The sequence below is a fragment of the Salmo salar genome, chromosome ssa13 (assembly GCF_905237065.1).
Source record: "Salmo salar chromosome ssa13, Ssal_v3.1, whole genome shotgun sequence".
Taxonomy (NCBI): domain Eukaryota; kingdom Metazoa; phylum Chordata; class Actinopteri; order Salmoniformes; family Salmonidae; genus Salmo; species Salmo salar.
Genome location: NC_059454.1, coordinates 9,146,516 through 9,171,556, shown reverse-complemented (window position 1 = coordinate 9,171,556; position 25,041 = coordinate 9,146,516). Strand labels below are relative to the sequence as shown.

Here is a 25,041-nt window from a genome sequence, read left to right as displayed (position 1 = left end):
CGATCAGGCTGGTTCCACCAGGATAATAGAAGGTTGAAGGCAGCGATCAGGCTGGTTCCACCAGGATAATAGAAGGTTGAAGGCAGCGATCAGGCTGGTTCCACCAGGATAATAGAAGGTTGAAGGCAGCGATCAGGCTGGTTCCACCAGGATAATAGAAGGTTGAAGGCAGCGATCAGGCTGGTTCCACCAGGATAATAGAAGGTTGAAGGCAGCGATCAGGCTGGTTCCACCAGGATAATAGAAGGTTGAAGGCAGCGATCAGGCTGGTTCCACCAGGATAATAGAAGGTTGAAGGCAGCGATCAGGCTGGTTACACCAGGATAATAGAATGTTGAAGGCAGCGATCAGGCTGGTTCCACCAGGATAATAGAATGTTGAAGGCAGCGATCAGGCTGGTTACACCAGGATAATAAACAGGGACTACTTTACCGGACCCAAAGTAGACCCCAGTAACAGAATAGATCTTTATTGTCCACTTGTATGTATAGCCTTTTATTTTAGTTGTTGTCACGATACCCAACCTGACACCACACACACACACACACACACACACACACACACACACACACACACACACACACACACACACACACACACACACACACACACACACACACACACACACACAAACAAAGAAGACAGACTGGGTGCAGCACAAGGTCAGAAACAGAGCATCGTCCCTGGCCAGCTAACAACTCAGCCTTAAGACACTAATGTACCAGTGATGTATCCATATCATAGCTCTGTTTCCCTGTGGTCATTTCACATCATTAGGTTTCATTAACAGACAGTGTCCTCACTCCTCAATGATACTGCCACAGGGCCACGATGTCCAGTGTCCTCACTCCTCAATGACACTTCCACAGTGCCACAATGTCCAGTGTCCTCACTCCTCAACGACACTTCCACAGGGCCACGATGTCCAGTGTCCTCACTCCTCAATGATACTTCCACAGCGCCACAATGTCCAGTGTCCTCACTCCTCAATGACACTTCCACAGGGCCACAATGTCCAGTGTCCTCACTCCTCAACGACACTTCCACAGGGCCACGATGTCCAGTGTCCTCACTCCTCAATGACACTTCCACAGGGCCACAATGTCCAGTGTCCTCACTCCTCAACGACACTTCCACAGCGCCACAATGTCCAGTGTCCTCACTCCTCAATGACACTTCCACAGCGCCACAATGTCCAGTGTCCTCACTCCTCAATGATACTTCCACAGGGCCACGATGTCCAGTGTCCTGACTCCTCAACGACACTTCCACAGGGCCACGATGTCCAGTGTCCTCACTCCTCAATGACACTTCCACAGGGCCACAATGTCCAGTGTCCTCACTCCTCAATGATACTTCCACAGCGCCACAATGTCCAGTGTCCTCACTCCTCAATGACACTTCCACAGGGCCACAATGTCCAGTGTCCTCACTCCTCAACGACACTTCCACAGGGCCACGATGTCCAGTGTCCTCACTCCTCAATGACACTTCCACAGGGCCACAATGTCCAGTGTCCTCACTCCTCAACGACACTTCCACAGCGCCACAATGTCCAGTGTCCTCACTCCTCAATGACACTTCCACAGGGCCACAATGTCCAGTGTCCTCACTCCTCAACGACACTTCCACAGGGCCACAATGTCCAGTGTCCTCACTCCTCAACGACACTTCCACAGGGCCACGATGTCCAGTGTCCTCACTCCTCAACGACACTTCCACAGGGCCACAATGTCTTCACCCCTCAATGACACTTCCACAGCGCCACAGTGTCCACCAAAACTCTGCTTTAACAAGTATGTCTCTCTAGGTTTGTGTGTGTGTGCGTGCCTGTGTGTGTGTGTGTGCATGTGTGTCTGTGTATGTGTGTGTGTGTGTTTGTGTCTGTATCTGTGTGTGTGTGTGTACGTGTCTGAGTGTGTGTGTGTGTGTGTTTCAGTGTGAATGTATGTATGTGCGCGTGTGGGGGCGTGTCTGGGTGTATGTGTGTGTGTGTGTGTGTGCGTGTTTGTGTCTGTATCTGTGTGTGTGTACATGCCTGAGTGTGTGTTTCAGTGTGAATGTGTGTGTATGTATGCGCGCGTGTGGGGGCGTGTCTGGGTGTTTGTGTGTGTCTGTGTGTGCGCGTGTGTGATGTCTCTAGATGTGTCCCTCTGCAAGAGTTTCAGACATTCCTTCTTTCATTTAACTCATGCAACTCAACACAACGTGAAGAGTGAAGAGAAGGATGTAACCGGTGTGAAATGGCTAGCTAGTTAGCGGTGGTACGCACTAATAGCGTTTCAATCGGTGATGTCACTCACTCTGAGACCTTGAAGGCTTTGTTCCTCTCGCTCTGCAAGGGCCGCGGCTTTTGTGGAGCGATAGGTAACGATGCTTCGTGGGGTGTCAGTTGTTGATGTGTGCAGAGGAGCCCAGGTATGGGGCGAGGAGAGGGACGGAAGCTATACTGTTACAAGGACAACCTCCCTGGCCATACATTCTTGCATAGTCAGCTTCCTGGATGTTCTGTTGCTATATTTTAGATGACCATAGGTTGTGTTTGGACTGAAAACGACACGTGTGGAGCCGACGTGTTGACACAACACACAAGGGATAGCTCACAGACAACAAGGAGGCAAACTAACAACAGTGACTTGGCTATTATTGGTTTCATTGGAGTATGATGCACACAATGTGTGTAGGGTAGTCATTGCATGGTCATCCATACTTTATAATGACGATAATAAAAGGTACACAAGTCAAAACCAGTATTGTTAGTGAGGCCTAACCCAAAACACAGAAAGAAATGTCATGCGTTAACACTTACTACCATGACTGGAACTGTCTTCTAGTTAGTTAGTTATATACCTAGTTAGTTAGTTAGTTAGTTAGTTAGTTAGTTAGTTAGTTAGTTAGTTAGTTAGTTAGTTAGTTAGTTAGTTAGTTAGTTAGTTAGTTATATACCTTGTCAGTAGTAGAGTTGGTTAGTTAGCTATATTCCTAGTTAGTAGTTTGAAGAGTAGAAGTTACCCACTGGGCCAAAACTGGTTGAATCAAAGTTGTTTCCACATAATTTCAACCCCAAAAATGAATATGATGATGTTGAATCAACGTGGAAAACTTATTGGATTTGCAAAAAGTCATCAATTTAAGGGAATTTCCTGTTTTCTTTCACTCCAATGACATGGGGAAATTGTTTTGGTATTTTATTAGGATCCTCATTAGCTGTTGCGAAAGCAGCAGCTACTCTTCCTGGGGTTCACACAGAACACAAAACATGACATAATACAGAACACTAATATACAAGAACAGCTCAAGGACAGAACTACATATATTTAAAAAAAGACACACATATCCTACATATCAGCACATACACACAAACTATCTAGGTTAAATACAGGAGAGGCGTTGTGACGTGAGGTGTTGCTTTATCGTTTTTTTAAAACCAGGTTTGCTGTTTATTTGAGCAATATGAGATGGAAGGAAGTTCCATGCAATAATGGCTCTATATAATACTGTACGCTTTCTTGAATTTGTTCTGGATTTGGGGACTGTGAAAAGACCCCTGGTGGCATGTCTGGTGGTCATGTGGTCGAGTGCTACAAGGAAAGTCCTAGTTAAGCTGCAGCTGGCCCAGAACAGAGCGGCACCCATTGATTGCTCTTCATTGTAATCAGAGGGTTAATATTAATACTATACATGTCAGTCGCTCTTGGCTAAGAGTTGAGGAGAGACTGACTGCATCACTTCTTGTTTTTATAAGATACATTAATGTGTTGAAATTTGCATCTAGAACATGTAGGCTACACTTTGAAGAATTCAGCGGAAGTTCCAGAGTTAGGTGAAATATAACCTAATATAACCTAATATAACCTAATATAACCCAATATAACCCAATATAACCTAATCAACTCACTTCTAGATGGAGTCCATTTCAATGTTGTGCTTTTCCCAACATGAAGTCATGACATTGGCTGAATCTAGTTGTTGATCCCTGGTCAAAAGGCTTGATTCTGCCAGACATACTCGAGGCTGAGACACGGTTCGTTCAGATCAAAATGGTCACAGGACCCGGAGAGAGAAGGACAGTGACTGTTACGCACCGCATATCACCCACCTCCAATCTGTGTGGAGGCGGTCAGCATTTTGAAACTATTTAAAAACTCATAAACGTAATAGTTTAAAACCTAAAACGTTTTAATGTCATTTTATGAAGCATGTCTTACCTTGTTACATAGTAGCCTAGCCAAAATACGACCACAGAAATGTTGAGGGAATTATTTTATAAACACTTAATATGGCACACTTGTGTGCCATATTAGGAATAGGATTAGTAATTCCTAATCATATTAGGAATAGGATTAAGATTAGTAGGAATTATTAGGAATAGGAATAGGATTAGTAACCCATCGATACATATTAGGAATAGGAATAGGAATAGGATTAGTAACCCATCGATGCATCTTCAGATCTTCCCTCTTTCTTAGTTTCTCATTGAAATGTTCATCTCTGTCTCATGAAACCGCTAGCTATGAGGTGCGCTTTTGAGAACGGTGTTTTCCCACAAAGCCTACAGCCATTCACACGTAGCCTACAGCCATTCACACGTAGCCTACAGCCATTCACACGTAGCATACAGCCATTGACACGTAGCCTACAGCCATTGACACGTAGCCTACAGCCATTGACACGTAGCCTACAGCCATGTGCACCTAGCCTACAGCCATTCGCACGTAGCCTACAGCCATTCACACGTAGCCTACAGCCATTGACACGTAGCCTACAGCCATTCGCACGTAGCCTACAGCCATTCGCACGTAGCCTACAGCCATTCGCACGTAGCCTACAGCCATTCGCACGTAGCCTACAGCCATGTGCACGTAGCCTACAGCCATGTGCACGTAGCCTACAGCCATGTGCACGTAGCCTACAGCCATGTGCACATTACTATTATTTATTTATTATGAAGAAATCAAACTGTATCAACATTTGAAACTGTCTGATATGTTACATCAGCCTCATTGCTTTAAAAATACAATATATATATAAATATGTGCAGTGATTGTATGAGTTCTGGTGTCCCACAACTGTTTGTTTTGAACTGCCCTCGACATATTTTATAAAGACATAAAAAGTATTGTAATTGTAAAAGTTGCAATATTTTACAGGCTACCAAGAGTGGCCAACCATCCTCCAGGAGAGCCTTAAAGGGGCAGTGTTGTAATTAGAGACAGGAATGAATATGCAAAGAACCCAGGACCTCCACATCCAGTTTCTTCATCTGCAGGCCCCACAAAGCCCTTTTGTGGGGAAAAACTAATTCTGATTGGCTGGGCCTAACTCCCCAGTAGGTGGGCCTCGTTGGCAAGTGAGTGGGCCTGGTTGGCAAGTGGGTGAGCCTATGCACTCCCAGGCCCACCCATGGCTGCACCCCTGCCCAGTCATGTGAAATCCATAGATTAGGACATAATGAATTTATTTAAAATTGACTGATTTCCTTATATGAACTGTAGCTCAGTAAAATCTTAATATCTAAGTGTCTTATACAGTAGGTATCCGATTACAGAACAGAGACATATTCTGGACTAAAACACTATATAAAAACTGTTTATAGGTCTGCATAAAGAATAATTACGTTAAACAACTTCGTAAAGAGTAGGTAACTTGCCTGCTCCATCCCGTGCCGATGCCCATATCCATATTGTGGTTTTCTATATGTCATGGTTCCCTGTCTGTCCTTCTCCATGGTCAGCTCTTAGACTCTAGCTCTGCCTCTGTTTCTCTGTCTGAGTGATGGTCCTGCGCGTCGCTGTCTGAGTGATGGTCCTGTGTGTCCCTGGCGTTACGTTGCTACTAGGTTATTATTACTGAACATACACACCCCAAGACCACCATCATGTCTAATGAACATTATGTAGAAAGTGGGGGTGTCCAAACTGTCCAACCTGAACAATCCCTCCTCTCCCCCTCTGTCTGTCTGTCTCGGTCTTGTCCTTGGCAACTACATGCTAGCTAGAGCCGCAGACCTTATGTTTAACACACCTGCACACAAGACACCACACACACACACACACACACACACACACACACACACCGAACTCTCAGTCCTGCCTTACTTAATCTATCTGAGGCCATTGCCAACAGCTCTTCCTTTCCTACTGTGTGTTCCCAGTCAGACACGACTCCTAGCTAATAAAAAGGGGATTGAGGTGGAATTAAACCTTAGTTTCCATGAGCCTCCTAGCCTGGTTCCAGATCGGTTTGTGCTGGCTACAAGCCTACAGTGCATTCCTATACCCATCTAGTCATCCTAAAAATACTCATTCTGTCTCTTAGGTGGCTGAGTAGGTCTTTTGGCTCCCCTGGCCTCTGTGATCCCCTAGTGATTGTCAATAGGAGGTGTAGGAGCAGAGAACAGGCTAAGTATAGAGGAACATTAACCACTTAGAGTGGCACCACTAATACCACCACACCATCTGACAGAACAGGACAGAACAGTACAGTACAGGACAGGAGGTGTAATCCATAGACCAGGGGTAGTCAACTACGATTTGAAAAGGTCCGGTCACACATACAGTGCATTCGAAAAGTATTCAGACCCCTTGACATTTTCCACATTTTGTTACGTTACAGCCTTATTCTAAAATGGATTACATCATTTTTTCCCCTCATCAATCTACACACAATACCCCATAATGACATCACAATACCCCATAATGACATCACAATACCCCATTAAAACAAAGCAAAAACAGTTTTTTAGACATGTTTCGCAAATTTCTTGAAAATAAAAAAAGAGAGATATAACATTTACATAAGTATTCATACCCTTTACTCACTACTTTGTTGAAGCACCTTTGGCAGCGATCAAAGCGTCAAGTCTTCTTTGGTATTTATTTATTATTATTAAAAAATGTTCACCTTTATTTAACCAGGTAGGCCAGTTGAGAACAAGTTCTCATTTACAACTGTGACCTGGCCAAGGTAAAGCAAAGCAGTGCGACAAAAACAACACAGAGTTACACATAAAGCCTCGCAGTCCTTGCCACTGAAAAACATCCTCACAGCATGATGGGCCACCACCATGCTTCACCATAGGGACAGCATTGGCCAGGTGATGAGCGGTGCCTGGTTTACTCCAGACGTGACGCTTGGCATTCAGGTCAAAGAGTTCAATATTGGTTTAATCAGGCTAGAGAATCTTGTTTCTCATGGTCTGAGAGTCCTTTAGGTGCCTTTTGGCAAACTCCAAGGGGCTGTCATGTGCCTTTTACTGAGGAGTGGCTGCCATCTGGCCACTCTACCATAAAGGCCTGATTGGTGGAGTGCTAAAGAGATGGTTGTCCTTCTGGAAGGTTCTCCCATCTCCACAGAGGAAATCTGGAGCTCTGTCAGAGTGACCATCAGGTTCTTAGTCACCTCCCTGACCAAGGCCCTTCTCCCCCGATTGCTCAGTTTGGCCGGGCAGCCAGCTCTAGGAAGAGTCTTGGTAGTTCCAAAATAGTTCTCGGGGACCTTCAATGCTGCAGAAATGTTTGGTACCCTTCCGTAAATCTGTGCCTCGACACAATCCTGTCTTGGAGCTCTAAGGACAATTCCTTCAACCTCATGGCTTGGTTTTTGCTCTGACATGATATATGCATACATTCTTTATCAAACACCTTTTTGACCGGTTGCATCACTGCCTGGTATGGCAACTGCTCTGCATCCGACCGTAATATGATACAGAGGGTAGTGCGTAAGGCCCAGTACATCACTGGGGCCAAGCTTCCTGCCATCCAGGACCTACAGTACCAGTCAAACATTTGGACACACCTACTCATTGAAGGGTTTTTCTTTATTTGTACTATTTTCTACATTTTAGAATAGTAGTGAAGACATCAAAACTATGAAATAACACATATGGAATCATGTGGTAACCAAAAAAAGTGTTAAACGAATCCAAATATATTTTGGATTCTTCAAAGTAGCCGCCGGTTGCCTTGATGACAGCTTTGCACACTCTTGGCATTCTCTCAACCATCTTCATGAGTTAGTCACCTGGAATGCATTTCAATTAACAGGTGTGCCTTGTTAAAAGTTAATTTGTGGAATTTCTTTCCTTCTTAATGTGTTTGAGCCAATCAGTTGTGTTGTGACAAGGTAGGTGTGGTATACAGAAGATAGCCCTATTTGGTAAAATACCAAGTCCATATAATGGCAAGAACAGCTCAAATATGCAAAGAGAAATGACAGTCCATCGATACTTTAAGACATGAAGGTCAGTCAATGTGGAACATTTCAAGAACTTTGAAAGTTTCTTCAACTGCAATCACAAAAACCATCATGATGATGATCAAGAGGATCGCCACAGGAAAGGAAGACCCAGAGGTATCTCTGCTGCAGAGGATAAGTTCATTAGAGTTACCAGCCTCAGAAATTGCAGCCCAAATACATGCTTCACAGAGTTCAAGTAACAGACACATATCAACATCAACTGTTCAGAGGAGACTGCGTGAATCAGACCTTCATGGTCAAATTGCTGCTAAGAAACCACAACTAAAGGATACAAATAAGAAGAAGAGACTTGTTTGGGCCAAGAAACATGAGCAATACACATTAGACCGGTGGAAATCTGTCCTTTGGTCTGATGAGTCCAAATTTGAGAGTTTTGGTTCCAACTGCTGTGTCTTTGTGAGATGCAGAGTAGGTGAATGGATGATCTCCGCATGTGTGGTTCCCACCGTGAAGCATTTAGGAGTAGGTTTGATGGTGTTGGGGTGCTTTGCTGGTGACACTATCTGTAATTTATTTAGAATTCAAGGAACACTTAACCAGCATGGCTACCACAGCATTCTGCAGCAATACGCCATCCCATCTGGTTTGCGCTTAGTGGGACTATCATTTGTTTTTCAACAGGACAATGACCCAACACACCTCCAGGCTGTATAAGGGCTATTTGACCAAGAAGGAGAGTGATGGAGTGCTGCCTCAGATGACCTGCTCTCCACAATCACACAACCTCAACCCAATTGAGATTGTTTGGGATGAGTTGGACCGCAGAGTGAAGGAAAAGCAGCCAACAAGTGCTCAGCATATGTGGGAACTCCTTCAAGACTGATGGGAAAACATTCCAGGTGAAGCTGACTAAGAGAATGCCAAGAGTGTGCAAAGCTGTATCAAGGAAAAGGGTGGCTACTTTGAAAAATCTATATTTTTAATAAACTATATTTTGATTTGTTTAACACTTTTTTAGTTACTGCATGATTCCATGCGTTATTTCATAGTTTTGTAGAAAATAGTAGAAAAAAGTAAAAATAAAACTTGAATGAGTAGGTGTCTAAACTTTTGACTGGTACTGTAAATACTGTCAGAGGAAGGCCCCCAAAAAATTCAAAGATTCCAGTCACCCAAGTAATAGACTGTTCTCTGCTCCAGCACGGCAAGCGGTACCGGAGCGCCAAGTCTAGGTCCAAAAGGCTCCTTAACAGCTTCTACCCCAACCTATAAGACTGATGAACAATTCATCAAATGGCCACCCGGATTATTTACATTGACCCCCCCCCCTCCCCCTTTGTTTTTACACTGCTGCTACTAGCTGTTTATTATCTTTGCATAGTCACTTTATGCCTACCTACAATGCCTTCAGAAAGTATTCAGACCCCTTGACTTTTTCCACATTTTGTTATGTTACAGCCTTATTATAAAATTGATTAAATTAATAAAAACTCCTCATCAATTTACACATAATACCCTATAATGACAAAGCAAAAACAGGTTTTTAGAATTGTTTGCAAATTTCTTACAAATAAAAAACCAAAATACCTCATTAACATAAGTATTCGGGCTCTTTGCTATGACACTCAAAATTTTGCTCAGGTGCATCCTGTTTCCACTGAACATCCTTGAGATGTTTCTACAACTTAATCAGAGTCCACCTGTTTTCAATTCAATTGACTGGACATGATTTGGAAAGGCACACAGCAGTCTAAATAAAGTTACACAGTTGATAGTACATGTCAGAGCAAAAACCAAGCCATGAGGTAGAAGGAATTGTCCGTAGAGCTCCGAGACAGGATTCAGTCGAGGCACAGATCTGGGGAAGGGTGGTGGCAGCATCATGCTGTGGGGATGTTTTTCAGCGGCAGGGACTGGAAGACTAGTTGGGATCGAGGCAAAGATGAACGGAGCAAAGTACAGAGAGATCCTTGATGAAAACCTGCTCCAGAGCGCTCAGGACCTCAGACTGGGACGAAGGTTCACCTTCCAACAGGACAACGGCCCTCAGCACACAGCCAAGACAACGCAGGACTGGCTTCGGGACAAGTCTCTGAATGTCCTTGAGTGGCCCAGCCAGTTCCCGGACTAGAACCCAATCTAACACCTCTGGAGAGACCTGAAAATAGCTGTGCAGCAAAGCTTCCCATCCAACCTGACAGAGCTTGAGAGAATTTGCAGATAAGAATGGGAGAAACTCCCCAAATACAGGTGTATTGTAGTGTCATAACCAAGAAGACTTGAGGCTGTAATCGCAGCCAAAGGTGCTTCAACAAAACACTGAGTAAAGGGTATGAATACATATGTAAGTGTAATATTTCAGGGTTTTTTAAAGTATATTTGCAAAGATGTCTAAAAACCTGTTTTTGCTCTGTCATTAAGGGTGTGTAGATTGATGAGGAGAAAAAAATATGTAATACATTTTAGAATAAGGCTGTAACCTTTAGCTCCGCACATTGACTCGGTACTAGTACCTCCTGTATATAGCTTTGTTATTGTTATTTTATTGTGTTACTTAAAAAAAAATGACTTTAGTTTATTTAGTAAATATTTTTTAAACTATTTTCTTAAAACTGCATTGTTGGTTAAAATCAAATCAATTTGTATTTGTCACATGCGCCGAATACAACAAGTGTAGACCTTACAGTGAAATTGAGGAGTGCGTACGGCCCAGTACATCACCGGGGCCAAGCTTCCTGCCATCCAGGTCCTCTATACCAGGCGGTGTCAGAGGAAGGCCCTAAAAATTATCAAAGACTCCATCCGTCATAGTCACACCGCCTGGTATAGAGGTCCTGGATGGCAGGAAGCTTGGCCCCGGTGATGTACTGGGCCGTATGCACTAACCTCTGTAGTGCCTTGTGGCTGGAGGCCGAGATGTCGCCATACCAGGCAGTAATGCAACAAGTCAGGATTCTCTCGATGGTGCAGATGTAAAACCTTTTGAGGATCTGAGGACCCATGCCAAATCTTTTCAGTCTCCTGAGGAGGAATAGGTTTTGTCGTGCCATCTTCACAACTGTCTTGGTGTGCTTGGACCATGTTTGTTCGTTGGTGATGTGGACGCCAAGGAACTTAAAGCTCTGAACCTGCTCTACTACAGCCCCGTCGATGAGAATGGGGGCGTGATCGGTCCTCCTTTTCCTGTAGTCCACAATCATCTCCTTTGTCTTGACCACGTTGAGGGAGAGGTTGTAGTTCTTGCACCACACGGCCAGGTCTCTGACCTCCTCCCTATAGGCTGTCTCATCGTTGTCAGTGATCAGGCCTACCACTGTTGTGTCAACAACAAACTTAATGATGGTGTTGGAGTCGTGCCTGGCTGTGCAGTCATGAGGGAACAAGGAGTACAGGAGGGGACTGAGCATGCACCCCTGAGGCGCCCCCGTGTTGAGGATCAGCGTGGCAGATGTGTTGTTACCTACCCTTACCACCTGGGGGCGGCCCGTCAGGAAGTCCAGGATCTAGTTGCAGAGGGAGGTGTTTAGTCCCAGGGTCCTTAGCTTAGTGATGAGCTTTGAGGGCACTATGGTGTTGAACACTGAGCTGTAGTCAATGAGTTGCATTCTCACATAGGTGTTCCTTTTGTCCAGGTGTGAAAGGGCGGTGTGGAGTGCAATAGAGATTACATCATCTGTGGATCTGTTGGGGCGGTATGCAAATTGGAGTGGGTCTAGGGTTTCTGGGATAATGGTGTTTATGTGAGCCATGACGGCTGCGGAGAACGTGATCACACAAACGTCCGGAACAGCTTATGCTCTCAAGAATGCTTCAGTGTTACTTGCCTCGAAGCGAGCAGAGAAGTTATTTAGCCTGTCTGATAGGCTTGTGTCACTGGGCAGCTCTCAGCTGTGCTTCCCTTTATAGTCTTAACAGTTTGCAAGCCCTGTCACATCCGACGAGCGTTGGAGCCGGTGTAGTACGATTCGATCTTAGTCCTGTATTGATGCTTTGCCTGTTTGATGGTTCGTCAGAGGGCATAGTGGGATTTCTTATAAGCTTCCGGGTTAGAGTCCTGCTCCTTGAAAGCGGCAGTTCTACCCTTTAGCTCGGTGCGAATGTTGCCTGTAATCCATGGCTTCTGGTTGGGGTATGTAAGTACCGTCACTGTGGGGACGACGTCATCGATGCACTTATTGATGAAGCCAGTGACTGATGTGGTGTACTCCTCAATGCCATCGGAAGAATGCCAGAACATATTCCAGTCTGTGCTAGCAAAACAGTCCTGTAGTTTAGCATCTGCTTCATCTGACCACTTTTTTTATAGGCCTTGTCACTGGTGCTTCCTGCTGTAATTTTTGCTTGTAAGCAGGAATCAGGAGGATAGAATTATGGTCAGATTTGCCAAATGGAGGGTGAGGGAGAGATTTGTACGCATCTCTGTGTGTGGAGTAAAGGTGGTCTAGAGTTTTTTTCCCTCTGGTTGCACATTTAACATGCTGATAGAAATGATGTAAAATTGATTTAAGCTTCCCTGCATTAAGGGTTTGTAAGTAAGCATTTTATCTTTATTTGACTGATAGTCAAACACTGTGAGCACAGCACTGCAGCATGACTCAGTACTGCTGGTAATGGCAGAAATAGAGACATTACTTACTGTTCCAGATTAAACAATGTTATCAATAGAGTTACTGTTTGATTTTAGTGTTGAATTTAGATCTACGAGGGACCAGAACGGTTTCAGTCATAAGATCAACAGAGATAAAGCCTAGATAGTAAGTAAGCATTCAAGTTCGTTCTGTGGCTATTTGCTAATAGCTTATCTTCTACATCAAACATGCAGTGTATATTAAAATGAATATCTGAGCTTGACCTTGACGTAAACAAAGTATGCCATAAAATGCTATCACAAAATAAAATGGCTTTGAATGTTTGACTAATGTAGAACATTGTTTTTCCTAAGAGGTAGTCTTTCATGACTGCCTATTACCTAAGTGATATGACTGCCTATTAACTAAGTGATATGACTGCCTATTACCTAAGTGATATGACTGCCTACTACCTAAGTGATATGACTGCCTATTACCTAAGTGATATGACTGCCTACTACCTAAGTCATATGACTGCCTATTACCTAAGTGATATGACTGCCTATTACCTAAGTGATATGACTGCCTATTATCTAAGTGATATGACTGCCTATTAACTAAGTGATAACATCAAAGCTAAACGCTTTAATAAATGTATTATAATGATGACTCCATTCTCAGCCACATTCCTCCCAGGAGGTGTACTGTTGTGTTACTAGTGGGTAGATTGAAGAGGAGGAAGTAGGCAGAGGAGTGCTATCTCCCCCCCACCCACACACACACACACACACACACACACACACACACACACACACACGCACAAAAGGACACACACACACACACACGCACACGCACAAACGGACACACACACACACGCACACACACACAAACGGACACACACACACACACACACACGCACAAACAGACACACACACACACACATACACACACACACACACACACACACACGGACACACACACACACGTACGAACGGATACACACACACACACACACACACACACACACACACACACACACACACACACACACACACACACACACACACACGGACGGACACGGACGGACACACACGGACGGACACACACGGACGGACACACACAAACACACGCACGAACGGACACACACACACACACACACACACACACACACACAGTCAAACGTTTGGACACACCTACTCATTGAAGGGTTTTTCTTTATTTTTACTATTTTCTACATTGTAGAATAATAGTGAAGTCATCAAAACTATGAAATAACACATATGGGATCATGTAGTAACCAAAAAAGTGTTAAACAAATCAAAATATATTTGAGATTCTTCAAAGTAGCCACCCTTTGCCTTGATGACAGCCTTGATGACACATTCTCAGGCCTATAACTACACTCCCAACTTGCATAACTGTCCAGCGTGCAGCCATTTGGTACGGAGAGAGACCCCGGTTGAGACTTGGGGTAAATAAATCACTCTTCTATTTGAAATGTGTTTGTTTGGTTTTAGAAAACCATAATAAAGCTACTTATTTTCCCCAAATACTGCTTCCCACTCATGCATAAGAAAAGCATATTTTTGGTAAATACTTTTTAGATTGATCTATGTTCCGTGTTTACATAATCTATGTTTAGTGTTTACATAATCTATGTTTAGTGTTTACATAATCTATGTTCAGTGTATACATAATCTTCTTCACTATTTTAACCCTGTAAATTCATCTTCTTACTCAACTTCTTGCTCCCTGCCTGTGCCATTAAACCCCTACAACTCATCCAGAATGCCGCAGCCCGTCTGGTGTTCAACCTTCCCAAGTTCTCTCACGTCACCCCGCTCCTCCGCTCTCTCCACTGGCTTCCAGTTGAAGCTCGCATCCGCTACAAGACCATGGTGCTTGCCTACGGAGCTGTGAGGGGAACGGCACCTCCGTACCTTCAGGCTCTGATCAGGCCCTACACCCAAACAAGGGCACTGCGTTCATCCACCTCTGGCCTGCTCGCCTCCCTACCTCTGAGGAAGCACAGTTCCCGCTCAGCCCAGTCAAAACTGTTCGCTGCTCTGGCACCCCAATGGTGGAACAAGCTCTCTCACGACGCCAGGACAGCGGAGTCAATCACCACCTTCCGGAGACACCTGAAACCCCACCTCTTTAAGGAATACCTAGGATAGGATAAAGTAATCCTTCTAACCCCCCCCCTTAAAAGATTTAGATGCACTATTGTAAAGTGGTTGTTCCACTGGATATCATAAGGTGAATGCACCAATTTGTAAGTCGCTCTGGATAAGAGCGTCTGCTAAATGACTTAAATGTAAATGTAAACACCTTTACATGTGGCACAGTTTGACCACAGTCAGGAGCCCTGGCTCACAGCCTCTCACATGAATTAATAACACACAGATTTATTTTCATAAGACTCAGACCACATTCCTCCCATATCCACTGTTTAAACACCAGGAACACCGTAATCACAACGTTTCTCAGAGTAGGACTGCTGATCTAGGATCAGATCTGTTCATATAATCTTATTAATTATTATCTAAAAGGGAAAACTTATCTGAGATCAGCACTCTGAGACGCTTTGTGAATATGGCTTAGGCTCTGGCCTGCTCAATCCACATATTGTCAGGCCTACCAGGGGGTATGCGACAATATTAATTTATTTTATTTTAACCTTTATTTAACTAGGCAAGTCAGTTAAGAACAAATTCTTATTTACAATGACGTCCTACCCCTGCCAAACCCTAAGCCGGACGACGCTGGGCCAATTGTGCACCGCCCTATGGGACTCCCAATCACGGCCGGTTGTGATACAGCCTGGAATCAAACCAGGGTCTGTAGTGACGCCTCTAGCACTGAGATACAGTGCCTTACACCGTACCCAAACCGGCAGCGTGCGTGCGGCATCATGCGCAAATTGATTTTGTCCCCCCACACCAAACGTGATCACGACACGCAGGTTAAAATATCAAAACAAACTCTGAACCAATTATATTAATTTGGGGACAGGTCGAAAAGCAGTTATGGCAATTTAGCTAGCTAGCTTGCTGTTGCTAGCTAATTTGTCCTGGTGTATAAACATTGGGTTGTTATTTTACCTTAAATGCACAAGGTCCTCCACTCCGACAATTAATCCACACATAAAACGGTCAACCGAATCATTTCTAGTCATCTCTCCTCCTTCCAGGCCTTTTGTTCTTTGGACTTTTTATGGCGATTGGCATCTAACTTTCAGTTACCACGATGACCAACCGAACTCAGTTCATCTTTCAATCACCCACGTGGATATTACCAATGAGGAGATGGCACGTGGGCATCTGCTTCTATAAACCAATGAGGAGAGATGGGAGAGGCAGGACTTGCACCGCATTCAGCATCACAAATAGAGCTGACTTCTATTTTAGCGCTTGGCAATGCAGACGCTCGTTGGCATGCGCAAGCAGTGTGGGTGCAATAATTGAAAAACATGTATGTTTAAATTTATTTTTGCAATGCTCGCGTCAGCATGTTAGACCGCTGCGCCACTCGGGAGGGGTGTTGGGTTGTATAAGCCCTATGCGTCCCAAATGACACCCAAACTATTGGCCCTGGTCATATGTAGTGCACTATAAAGGGAATCGGGTGCCATTTGGGACGTATCCCTGGATGTCATGTTGTAGCATAACTTGTATACATTCTGAGGATACTATGCATACATCTTAGTCAGCGCCACTAGATTAGTTAACACTCGGTCCACATATTGTCCTGCTACCAGAGGGTAGACTCAGCAGACTTAGCTATGTTCTGAGATTAATTCATCTCCAAACCCAGAACTCTAAATATAGCATGCGCTGGCCAGTTTACCGTTCATACTAACAGTCTTTCACAGGATGCATCCCAAATGGCATCTTATTCCCTTTAAAGTCCACTACTTTAAACCATGGCCCATATGGACTATTTGGGGAATAGTGTGCCATGTGGACACACACAAACAAGAGTAGAACAAATCAAATTTGATTTGGTTTGAACCAAGAGTTGAATAAGCCCTGGATGCTACAACAGAGAGCAAAGGCTTGTCCCGTCCACACTCTGGGGTTAGCATACAAATCAAAGTGGTAGTGCACCAGTCAATCAGTTCGCAATGGACATTCCTTCATGATGTTGGTTGGATAATAGCAAGTTTCCATCTGTAGCAGCCTACTTTTATCCTCTGACAATACTGGGTCTGTCTTTACTGAAACATACTCTGGGGATAGCCTAAGTATTTAGTTAGTCTCTGTTGGGGTTGAGATCAGGGCTCTATGCAGGCCAGTCAAGTTCTTCCACACCAATCTTGACAAACAATTTCTGTATGGAGCTCAGTTTGTGCACGGAGGCATTGTCATGCTGAAACAGGAAAGGGCTTTCCCCAAACTGTTGCCACAAAGTTGGAAGCACAGGATCGTCTAGAATGTCATTGTATGCTGTAGTGTTAAGATTTCCCTTCACTGGAACTAAGGGGCCCGAACCACGAAAAACAGCCCCAGACCATTATTCCTCCTCCACCAAACTTTACAGTCGGCACTATGCATTGGGGCAGGTAGCGTTCTCCTAGCATCTGCCAAACCCAGATTTGTCCGTCAGACTGCCAGATGGTGAAGCGTGATTCATCGCTCCAGAGAATGTATTTCCACTGCTCCAGAGTCCAATGGCGGCGAGCTTTACACCACTCCAACCGACGCTTGACATTGCACATAGTGATCTTAGGCTTGTGTGCGGCTACTCGGCCATGGAAACCTATTTCACGAAGTTCCTAACGAATAGTTATTGCGCTGACGTTGCTTCCAGGGGCAGTTTGGAACTCGGTAGTTAATGTTGCAACCGAGGACAGATGATTTTTACCGAGGACAGATGATTTTTACGCTCTACACGCTTTAGCACTCTACGGTCCCGTTCTGCGAGCTTGTGTGGCCTACCACTTCGTGGCTGAGCCGTTGTTGCTCCTAGACGTTTCCACTTTACAATAACAGCACTTACAGTTGACCAGGGCAGCTCTAGCAGGGCAGAAATTTGATGCACCGACTTGTTGGAAAGGTGGCATACTACTATGGTGCCACACTGAAAGTCATTGAGCTCTTCAGTAGGGGCCATTCTACTGCCAATGTTTGTCTATGGAGATTGTATGGGTATGCGCTCGATTTTATAAACCTGTCAGCAACAGGTGTGGCTGAAATAGCTGAATCCACTAATTTGAAGGAGTGTCCACATAGTTTTGTATATATAGTGTATATATAGTGTATTCAAGGAAGATGTTCATTACAATAAACATGCGGGTAACGGCTAAAAATAAAGGAACACCAACATAAAGTGTCTTAACAGGGCGTTTGGCCTCCACTTGCCAGAACAGCTTCAATGCACCTTGGCATAGATTCTAGACATGTCTGGATCTCTATTGGAGGGATGCGACACCATTGTTCCACGACAAATTCCATCATTTTGTGTTTTTTTGTTTTGTTTATAGTGGTGGAAAACGCTGCCTCGAAGGCGCCACTTCTGAATCTCCCATAAGTATTCAATTGGGTTGAGATTTGGTGACTGAGACCGCCATGGATTATGGTTTACATATTTTCATTATCATCAAACCATTCAGTGATCACTCGTGCCCTGTGGATGGGGGCATGGTCATCCTATGCGGGCATAGCAATAGCGCCGAAGACGTGGATTTCGATTAAGGCAGATAAAATATCTAGCCAACATTTTGAATTGAATAACATTGCTTATGAACTACAGAGCTGTAACTACTTGACAGCTTGGCTTTGGTTAAAGGTAAATACAAACTCATACTACAGTAATAGTGGTCATCCCTCCTGCTGGAGTCAACACATTCTGGGTGATGCGAAACAACTTCATCATCTCACTGGCTTCTTTGGCGAGCTCATTGGCTATTGCTGATCGCCGTTCTCAAAATGTGTCATTAGACATCTCACATTACAAGAGCATTGCAGATTCTGTGCGGATAAAATCAAATAAATGTTTTGAAGATATCCGGACGTCTAGGACTGCTCAAAAGACGAGATCGGTAGCCCTCTGATTGCGTCTCTGTGAACCGCTCACATTGAAACGAGCGTCAGTGACCGTCGCGCATGGGAATTTAGTTTCCGATCTCAAAAACTTGTCTGGGAAAGCTAAATCGGGGCCAGAATCGTGTAGTGTACACCCGGCTTAAGCATGATGGGATGTTAATTGCTTAATTAACTCAGGAACAACACCTGTGTGGAAGCACCTGCCTTTAATATATACTTTGTATTCCTCATTTACTCAAGTGTGTACATTATTTTGGCAGTTACACTTCTATTCCAACGAGCATTGTGAAGGTGTTCTGGCTCCTGATGGCCCAACACCCCATTAAAACACGTTTCCTTTATTATGACACTTACCTGTATATTATAACAATAAAGGTCCTACTCTAAATTCAGAATTTCTCAGTAAATAAATAAAACCTTTATCATTGGGTAACATAAGGTGAAACACATATTTGGTATGACTGTGAAATGTTATATTTAAGAAGGTCAGACATGCAATAGGATGTTTCTTCTCATGGGTATGCTATAGCAGGCAGATCCTGCACGCATCTCCCCATCCCGCATGTACGCAGTTACCACAACAGTATCCTAGGCCAACGGTAGTGAATGATGATGATGCTGATGATGGTGATGATGACTGTGCTTTGCTTCTTACCTTCTTGATGGGTTTGAGAGTTGGCACGGCAGTAAATGCTGCGGATTGCAATTCACCCACGTTCATGTTCATGTCGCTGTTCTTGCTAACGGTCATCGCAGAATATTTTTCCGCAACGTTCTCGGTCTCTTTGACATATTTAGTAGCCTGTTTCACCGCCTCCAATTTGCCGTCCACGACCGCGTCTGTCATCTTCGCATTCAAGTGATTCCGACCTCTTGGGATATAATTGTGATGATGTCAGACTTAGTAGCAACTGTGTAGGCTAGTCTCTCTCTGTCTCGCTCTCTCTCTCTGTCTCTCTCTGTCTCTCTGTCTCTCTCTCTCTCTCTGTCTCTCTCTCTCTCTGCTGTCACGCACCTCTCTGGTCTCCTTGTCCTGTGAGCTTTTCTGTTTCGTGTTTGCAATTTCCGAACTGAAACGCCCCTGCTGTCAACCGCAAAATGTAAAGACGGTCCTTGTAGCACTAGCTTGACTATTATAGAGAGACTGTGGGCAGTGTTGAATGAGAACTCTATTTCTCTTGCCGTCGTGACTTCGGTCTTGTGCCGGTTATTAACCAGTCGGTTGCCAGTCACATTCTCAGCATCCGAAGTGGGCGGTTTGTTGGATAAGTCACCTGAACGAGGGACCGGGGTGTGGGAGTCTTTCATCCAATGGCCAGCCGAGAAGGTGACAAGGGACTGCTTCTGTGCCCAATGAGAACTGGATTTGACCCATCTCACTTCTGGTACAGTTTGATAGCGTCATGACCACTGCGAGCCCACCATAGGCAATTTTGTTCAAATTTGTATTACTGTCATTAAACTGTATTGATGGTCAAAATCAAGAGCTGCACCATATGACTACAATTGAATTTGTAAAAAAAAAAAAAGAGTTCACTGTCAAATAATTTGTTAAACACAAAGAAATGACTATCATCCCTGAAAGACTATACCAGAAGAAATGAACATAGTCATTGATTGAGGAGATTAATAGCAGGGATTTTCTTGATGGAGAAATCATACACTGAAGGTCAGGAAATCAGAGGGTGTTATCATTGACCTATATTAAGAACTAATTATGAGCTGACTACTTATGAACAACTTATATTCTTAGAACAATTTATAAGGATTTAAGAATTAAGAATTTTACTTACGGACCCATTTACAGCATGATACAATCCCTGATTGAGACAGACGCAGAAACCACTGTTACAGATACGTTCACAGGTAAAATCTTCAGAGGATGACCTTCACAATAATGTGTATATATGTATGGAAAGTGTCTCTCGGTGAATGTGTGTGTAGTTGTGTGTTTGTCCAGCTGCACTCTCTGCCTCTGGTGTTTCTGTCTCACTGTGAAGGTAAATGAGAGCAACTGGGGGGTTTCTGTCTCACTGTGAATATAATGAGAGACCCTGAGGGTTTCTGTCTCACTGTGAAGGTAATGAGAGACCCTGGGGTTTTCTGTCTCACTGTGAAAGTAATGAGAGACACCGGTGGTTTCTATCTCACTGTGTAGGTAATGAGAGACCCTGGGGGTTTCTGTCTCACTGTGAAGGTAATGAGAGACACTGGTGGATTCTGTCTCACTGTGAAGGATATGTGAGACCCTGGTGGTTTTTGTCTCACCCCCCAGGGTCTCTCATTACCTTCACAGTGAGACAAAACCCCCCAGGGTCTTATTACCTTTACAGTGAGACAGAAACCCCCTGGGTCTCTCATTACCTTCACAGTGAGACAGAAACCCCAGTGTCTCTCATTACCTTCACAGTGAGACAGAAACCCCCAGGGTCTCCCATTACCTTCACAGTGAGGCAGAAACCCCTAGTGGCTCTCATTACCTTCACAGTGAGACAGAAACCCCCGGGGTCTCTCCTCACCTTCACAGTGAGACTGAAACCCCAGAGGACCAGAGTGCAGCTGGACAAACACACAACTACACACACATTCACTGAGATACACTTTCCATACACTTACTTTTGGCATGGATCCAGGGTGTGGTCACAGACTCTGTCCAGAGGAAGAAAAGCACGTCCTTTTGGTGTGGATCCTGGGGTATTTATTTGAATGATAGTGGTGGTATTGCATACTACACAAATTCACCACCAGGCTCGCTCATTACCTTCACAGTGAGACAGAAACCCCCAGGGTCTCTAATTACTTTCACAGTGAGACAGAAACCACCAGGGCCTAACATTACCTTCACAGTGAGACAGAACCCCCCAGTCTCTCATTACCTTCACAGTGAGACAGAAACTGTCAAAGCTGTCATCAAGGCAAATGGTGGCTACTTGGAAGAATCTAAAATGGAATATATATTTTGATTTGTTTAACAATTTTTTGGTTACTACATGATTCTATATGTGTTTTTTCATAGTTTTAAAGGCTTAACAATTATTCTACAATGTAGAAAATAGTAAAAATAAAGAAAACCCCTTGAATGAGTAGGTGTGTCCAAACTTTTGACTGGTACTGTATATACTGTATATATATTTTGGCGTGGATCCTGGGTATGGTCACATAGTCTGTCCAGAGGAAAAAAAACACTTCCTTTTAGCATTGATCCAGGATGTGGTCACAGAGTCTGTCAAGAGGAAGAAAAACACACCCTTTTGGAGTGGATCCTGGGGTAATTATTTGAATGATAGTGGTGGTACTGCATACTACACACATTCCCCAGTAGGCTCTCTCATTACCTTCACAGTGAGACAGAAACCACCAGGGTAGCTTATTATCTTCACAGTGAGACAGAAACCCACAGAATCTAGGACCTGAACTCACTTTAAAAACCTGTTGAACGCAGAATGAGGGAGAGCTCAGTTTGTTTTTTTGGAAAGTTTGTTATTTTGGGAAATTTTGAAAGTCTATTGAACAAGTTTGGTTACTAGCTAGCTACCTACCTTTTGAGTTTGGATTCAGCGATGCGGTTGGCATCAGTTGCTGGGACCGCTACTCTCTGTCCAGGGATCCTGCCGACCAAGGCCGGGTTTGAGGAGCTGTTTGGCGTAGCAGTTAAACTAGCTGCTAGCTAGCTGCCTATCAAGATAGCAGGGTTTTCTTGAGGTCTTGAACGTGTGAGGTTAGCCATTATGGCTGGGACCTCGGATTATCTGGGGCTTGTGGCTGTCTAGACCCCTGCTGTTTGTTGTTGTTTTTAATCTTGCCTGTGACCTGCCCTGTCTGGAACCGCAAGGAGTAACAGCGTAACCTATGTTGTTGGGGTTACAAAGACCAAAGCCGGTGGGAGTACCATTGAGGACAGTGGTATCTCTCTATCACAGGTGAAGGATATTTTAAACTAACAAAAAGAGTTCTACAAGCAGTTGTTACAACAAGAAAATAGCTTCAACTGTTTTATCCAAATGCTGGTGGAGTCAACTAATAAAAGAATGGACGACCTGACCAGAGAGGTCCAGGACCTGAAGAACAGCTTTCAGTTCTCCCAGGGTCAGCTCGATGAGTTTAAACAGGAGAACGGCAAGATGACAGAAATTTGTAAGTCATTGAGAGAAGACGTCAGTTCTGTATGTGAATCCGTGATAACAATGAATGAGAAATCTGATTATCTCGAGGGAGAATCTAAGTGGAATAACATGGTTGTGGACGGAATTGCAGAATATCCCCATGAGACTGAGGACAAAGTGAGGGAAATGATCTCGGAGAAACTGAAGATGGACCACAGGAAGATTGAGTTGGAGCGCACCCCAGCCATAAAAGCTGCCAGAGCGCGTGGGGACCATTACTTACATCCACTATGCAAGGCTCATTGTCCACCCTCCCTCCCAAAAGCCTGGAAGGGATGAGAGAGCCAAGCCTATGGGTTCGTAGCTTCAACCCCGCAGTACGTACACACACACACACACACACCCCCCCCCCCAACTGATTAATTTACTGCTGAATGTATATTTTTTTCTCTTGCTTTGTCTGCTCTTTTCCATATTATGTCTATCTCTAATAAGCTACCCAGGAAAGGGCTGAAAATAGCCCATATTAATATATGTAGCCTTAGAAATAAGGTTCATGAAATCAATAACATGCTAACATCAGATAACACTCATATATTAGCCATTTCTGAGACTCACTTAATTAATTTGATGATACAGCAGTAGCAATATAATGACAAAGCATCTATAGAAGAGACAGGGATGCTTATGGGGGAGGTGTTGCTGTATATATTCAGAGCCATATCCCTGTAATGCTTAGAGAAGATCTTATGTCAAGTGTTATTGAAGTGTTGTGGTTGCAGGTTCACTTGGCATATCTAAAGCTTTTTCTTTTGGGGTTGTTGCTATAGGCAACCAAGTGCTAAAAGTCAGTATCTAAATAATGTGTGAAATGCTTGATAGTGTATGTGATGTAAACAGAGAGGTCTACTTTCTTGGTGACCTGAATACTGACTGGTTTTCATCAAGCTGTCCTCTCAAGCGGAAGCTTCTTACTGTAACCAGTGTCTGTAATCTGGTTCAGGTTATTAATCAACCTACCAGGGTGTTTACAAACACTACAGGATCAAGATCATCCACATGTATCGATCACATTTTTACTAATACTGTAGTACTAATACTGTAGAACTTTGTTCTAAATCTGTATCCGTACCCATTGGATGCAGTGATCATAATATAGTGGCTATATCCAGGAAAGCCAAAGTTCCAAAAGCTGGGCCTAAAATAGTATAGAAGAAATCATACAAAAGATTTGGCTGACTCTTATGTGGATGATGTAAAACATATTTGTTGTTCTGATGTGATTAATAAGGAGCATCCAGACTCTACACTTGATGAATTTATGAAATTGCTTCTTCCAATTATTGATAAACATGCACCTGTTAAGAAACTGACCGTTAGAACTGTTAAGGCTCCATGGATTGATGAGGAATTGGAAAAACTGTATGGTTGAAAGAGATGGGGCAAAAGGAGTGGCTAATAAGTCTGGCTGCACATCTGACTGGCTAACTTACTGCAAATTGAGAAAAAATATTATTGATCAATAATGACAACCTCCTGGCATTGACAACTTAGATGGAAAGCCACTGAGGATGGTAGCTGACTCTATAGCCACTCCTTTCTTTAATCTGAGCCTAGATTAAAGTCTTTGTCCTCAGGCCTGGAGGGAAGCCAAAGTCATTCCACTACCCAAGAGTGATAAAGCAGCCTTTACTGGTTCTAACAACACAAATGAATAATGCTTGTTTGAAAGAACTTAATAATAATACGATTGTGGGAGCTGTACTGTTAGATTTCAATGCAGCCTTTGATATTATTGACCATAACCTTTTGTTGAGAAAACTTTTGTGTTATGGCTTTTCAACCTCTGCCATATCGTGTATTCAGAGCCATCTATCTAATAGAACTCAGAGGGATTTCTTCAATGGAAGCTTCTCTAATGTCAAACATGTAAAGTGTGGTGTACCGCAAGGCAGCTCTCTAGGTACTCTACTCTTTTCTATTTTTACAAATGACATGCCACTGGCATTAAACAAAGCATGTGTGTTCATGTATGCTTATGGTTCAACTATATACGCATCAGCAACCACAGCTAATGAAGTCACTGAAACCCTTAAAGAGTTGCAGTCTGTTTTGGAATGGGTG

General features: G+C 43.8%; 1 protein-coding gene across 3 annotated transcripts in view; it reads right to left on the bottom strand.

Annotated features, from left to right (window-relative positions):
* Positions 1-20,059, bottom strand: part of LOC106566385 (S-adenosylhomocysteine hydrolase-like protein 1) — a 66,836-nt gene extending 46,777 nt beyond the window's left edge. For 2 of the 3 annotated variants that reach the window (XM_045692884.1, XM_045692885.1), the window contains exon 1: positions 19,470-20,059. In XM_045692884.1, the coding sequence (XP_045548840.1) occupies positions 19,470-19,661 (192 nt within the window). In that variant the 5' untranslated portion in view covers positions 19,662-20,059. Of the gene's footprint in view, positions 1-5,650; positions 6,034-19,469 lie in introns of those variants that run through there. The other variant, XM_045692886.1, reaches the window with a different exon arrangement.
* Between the last annotated feature and the right edge of the window lie 4,982 nt (positions 20,060-25,041).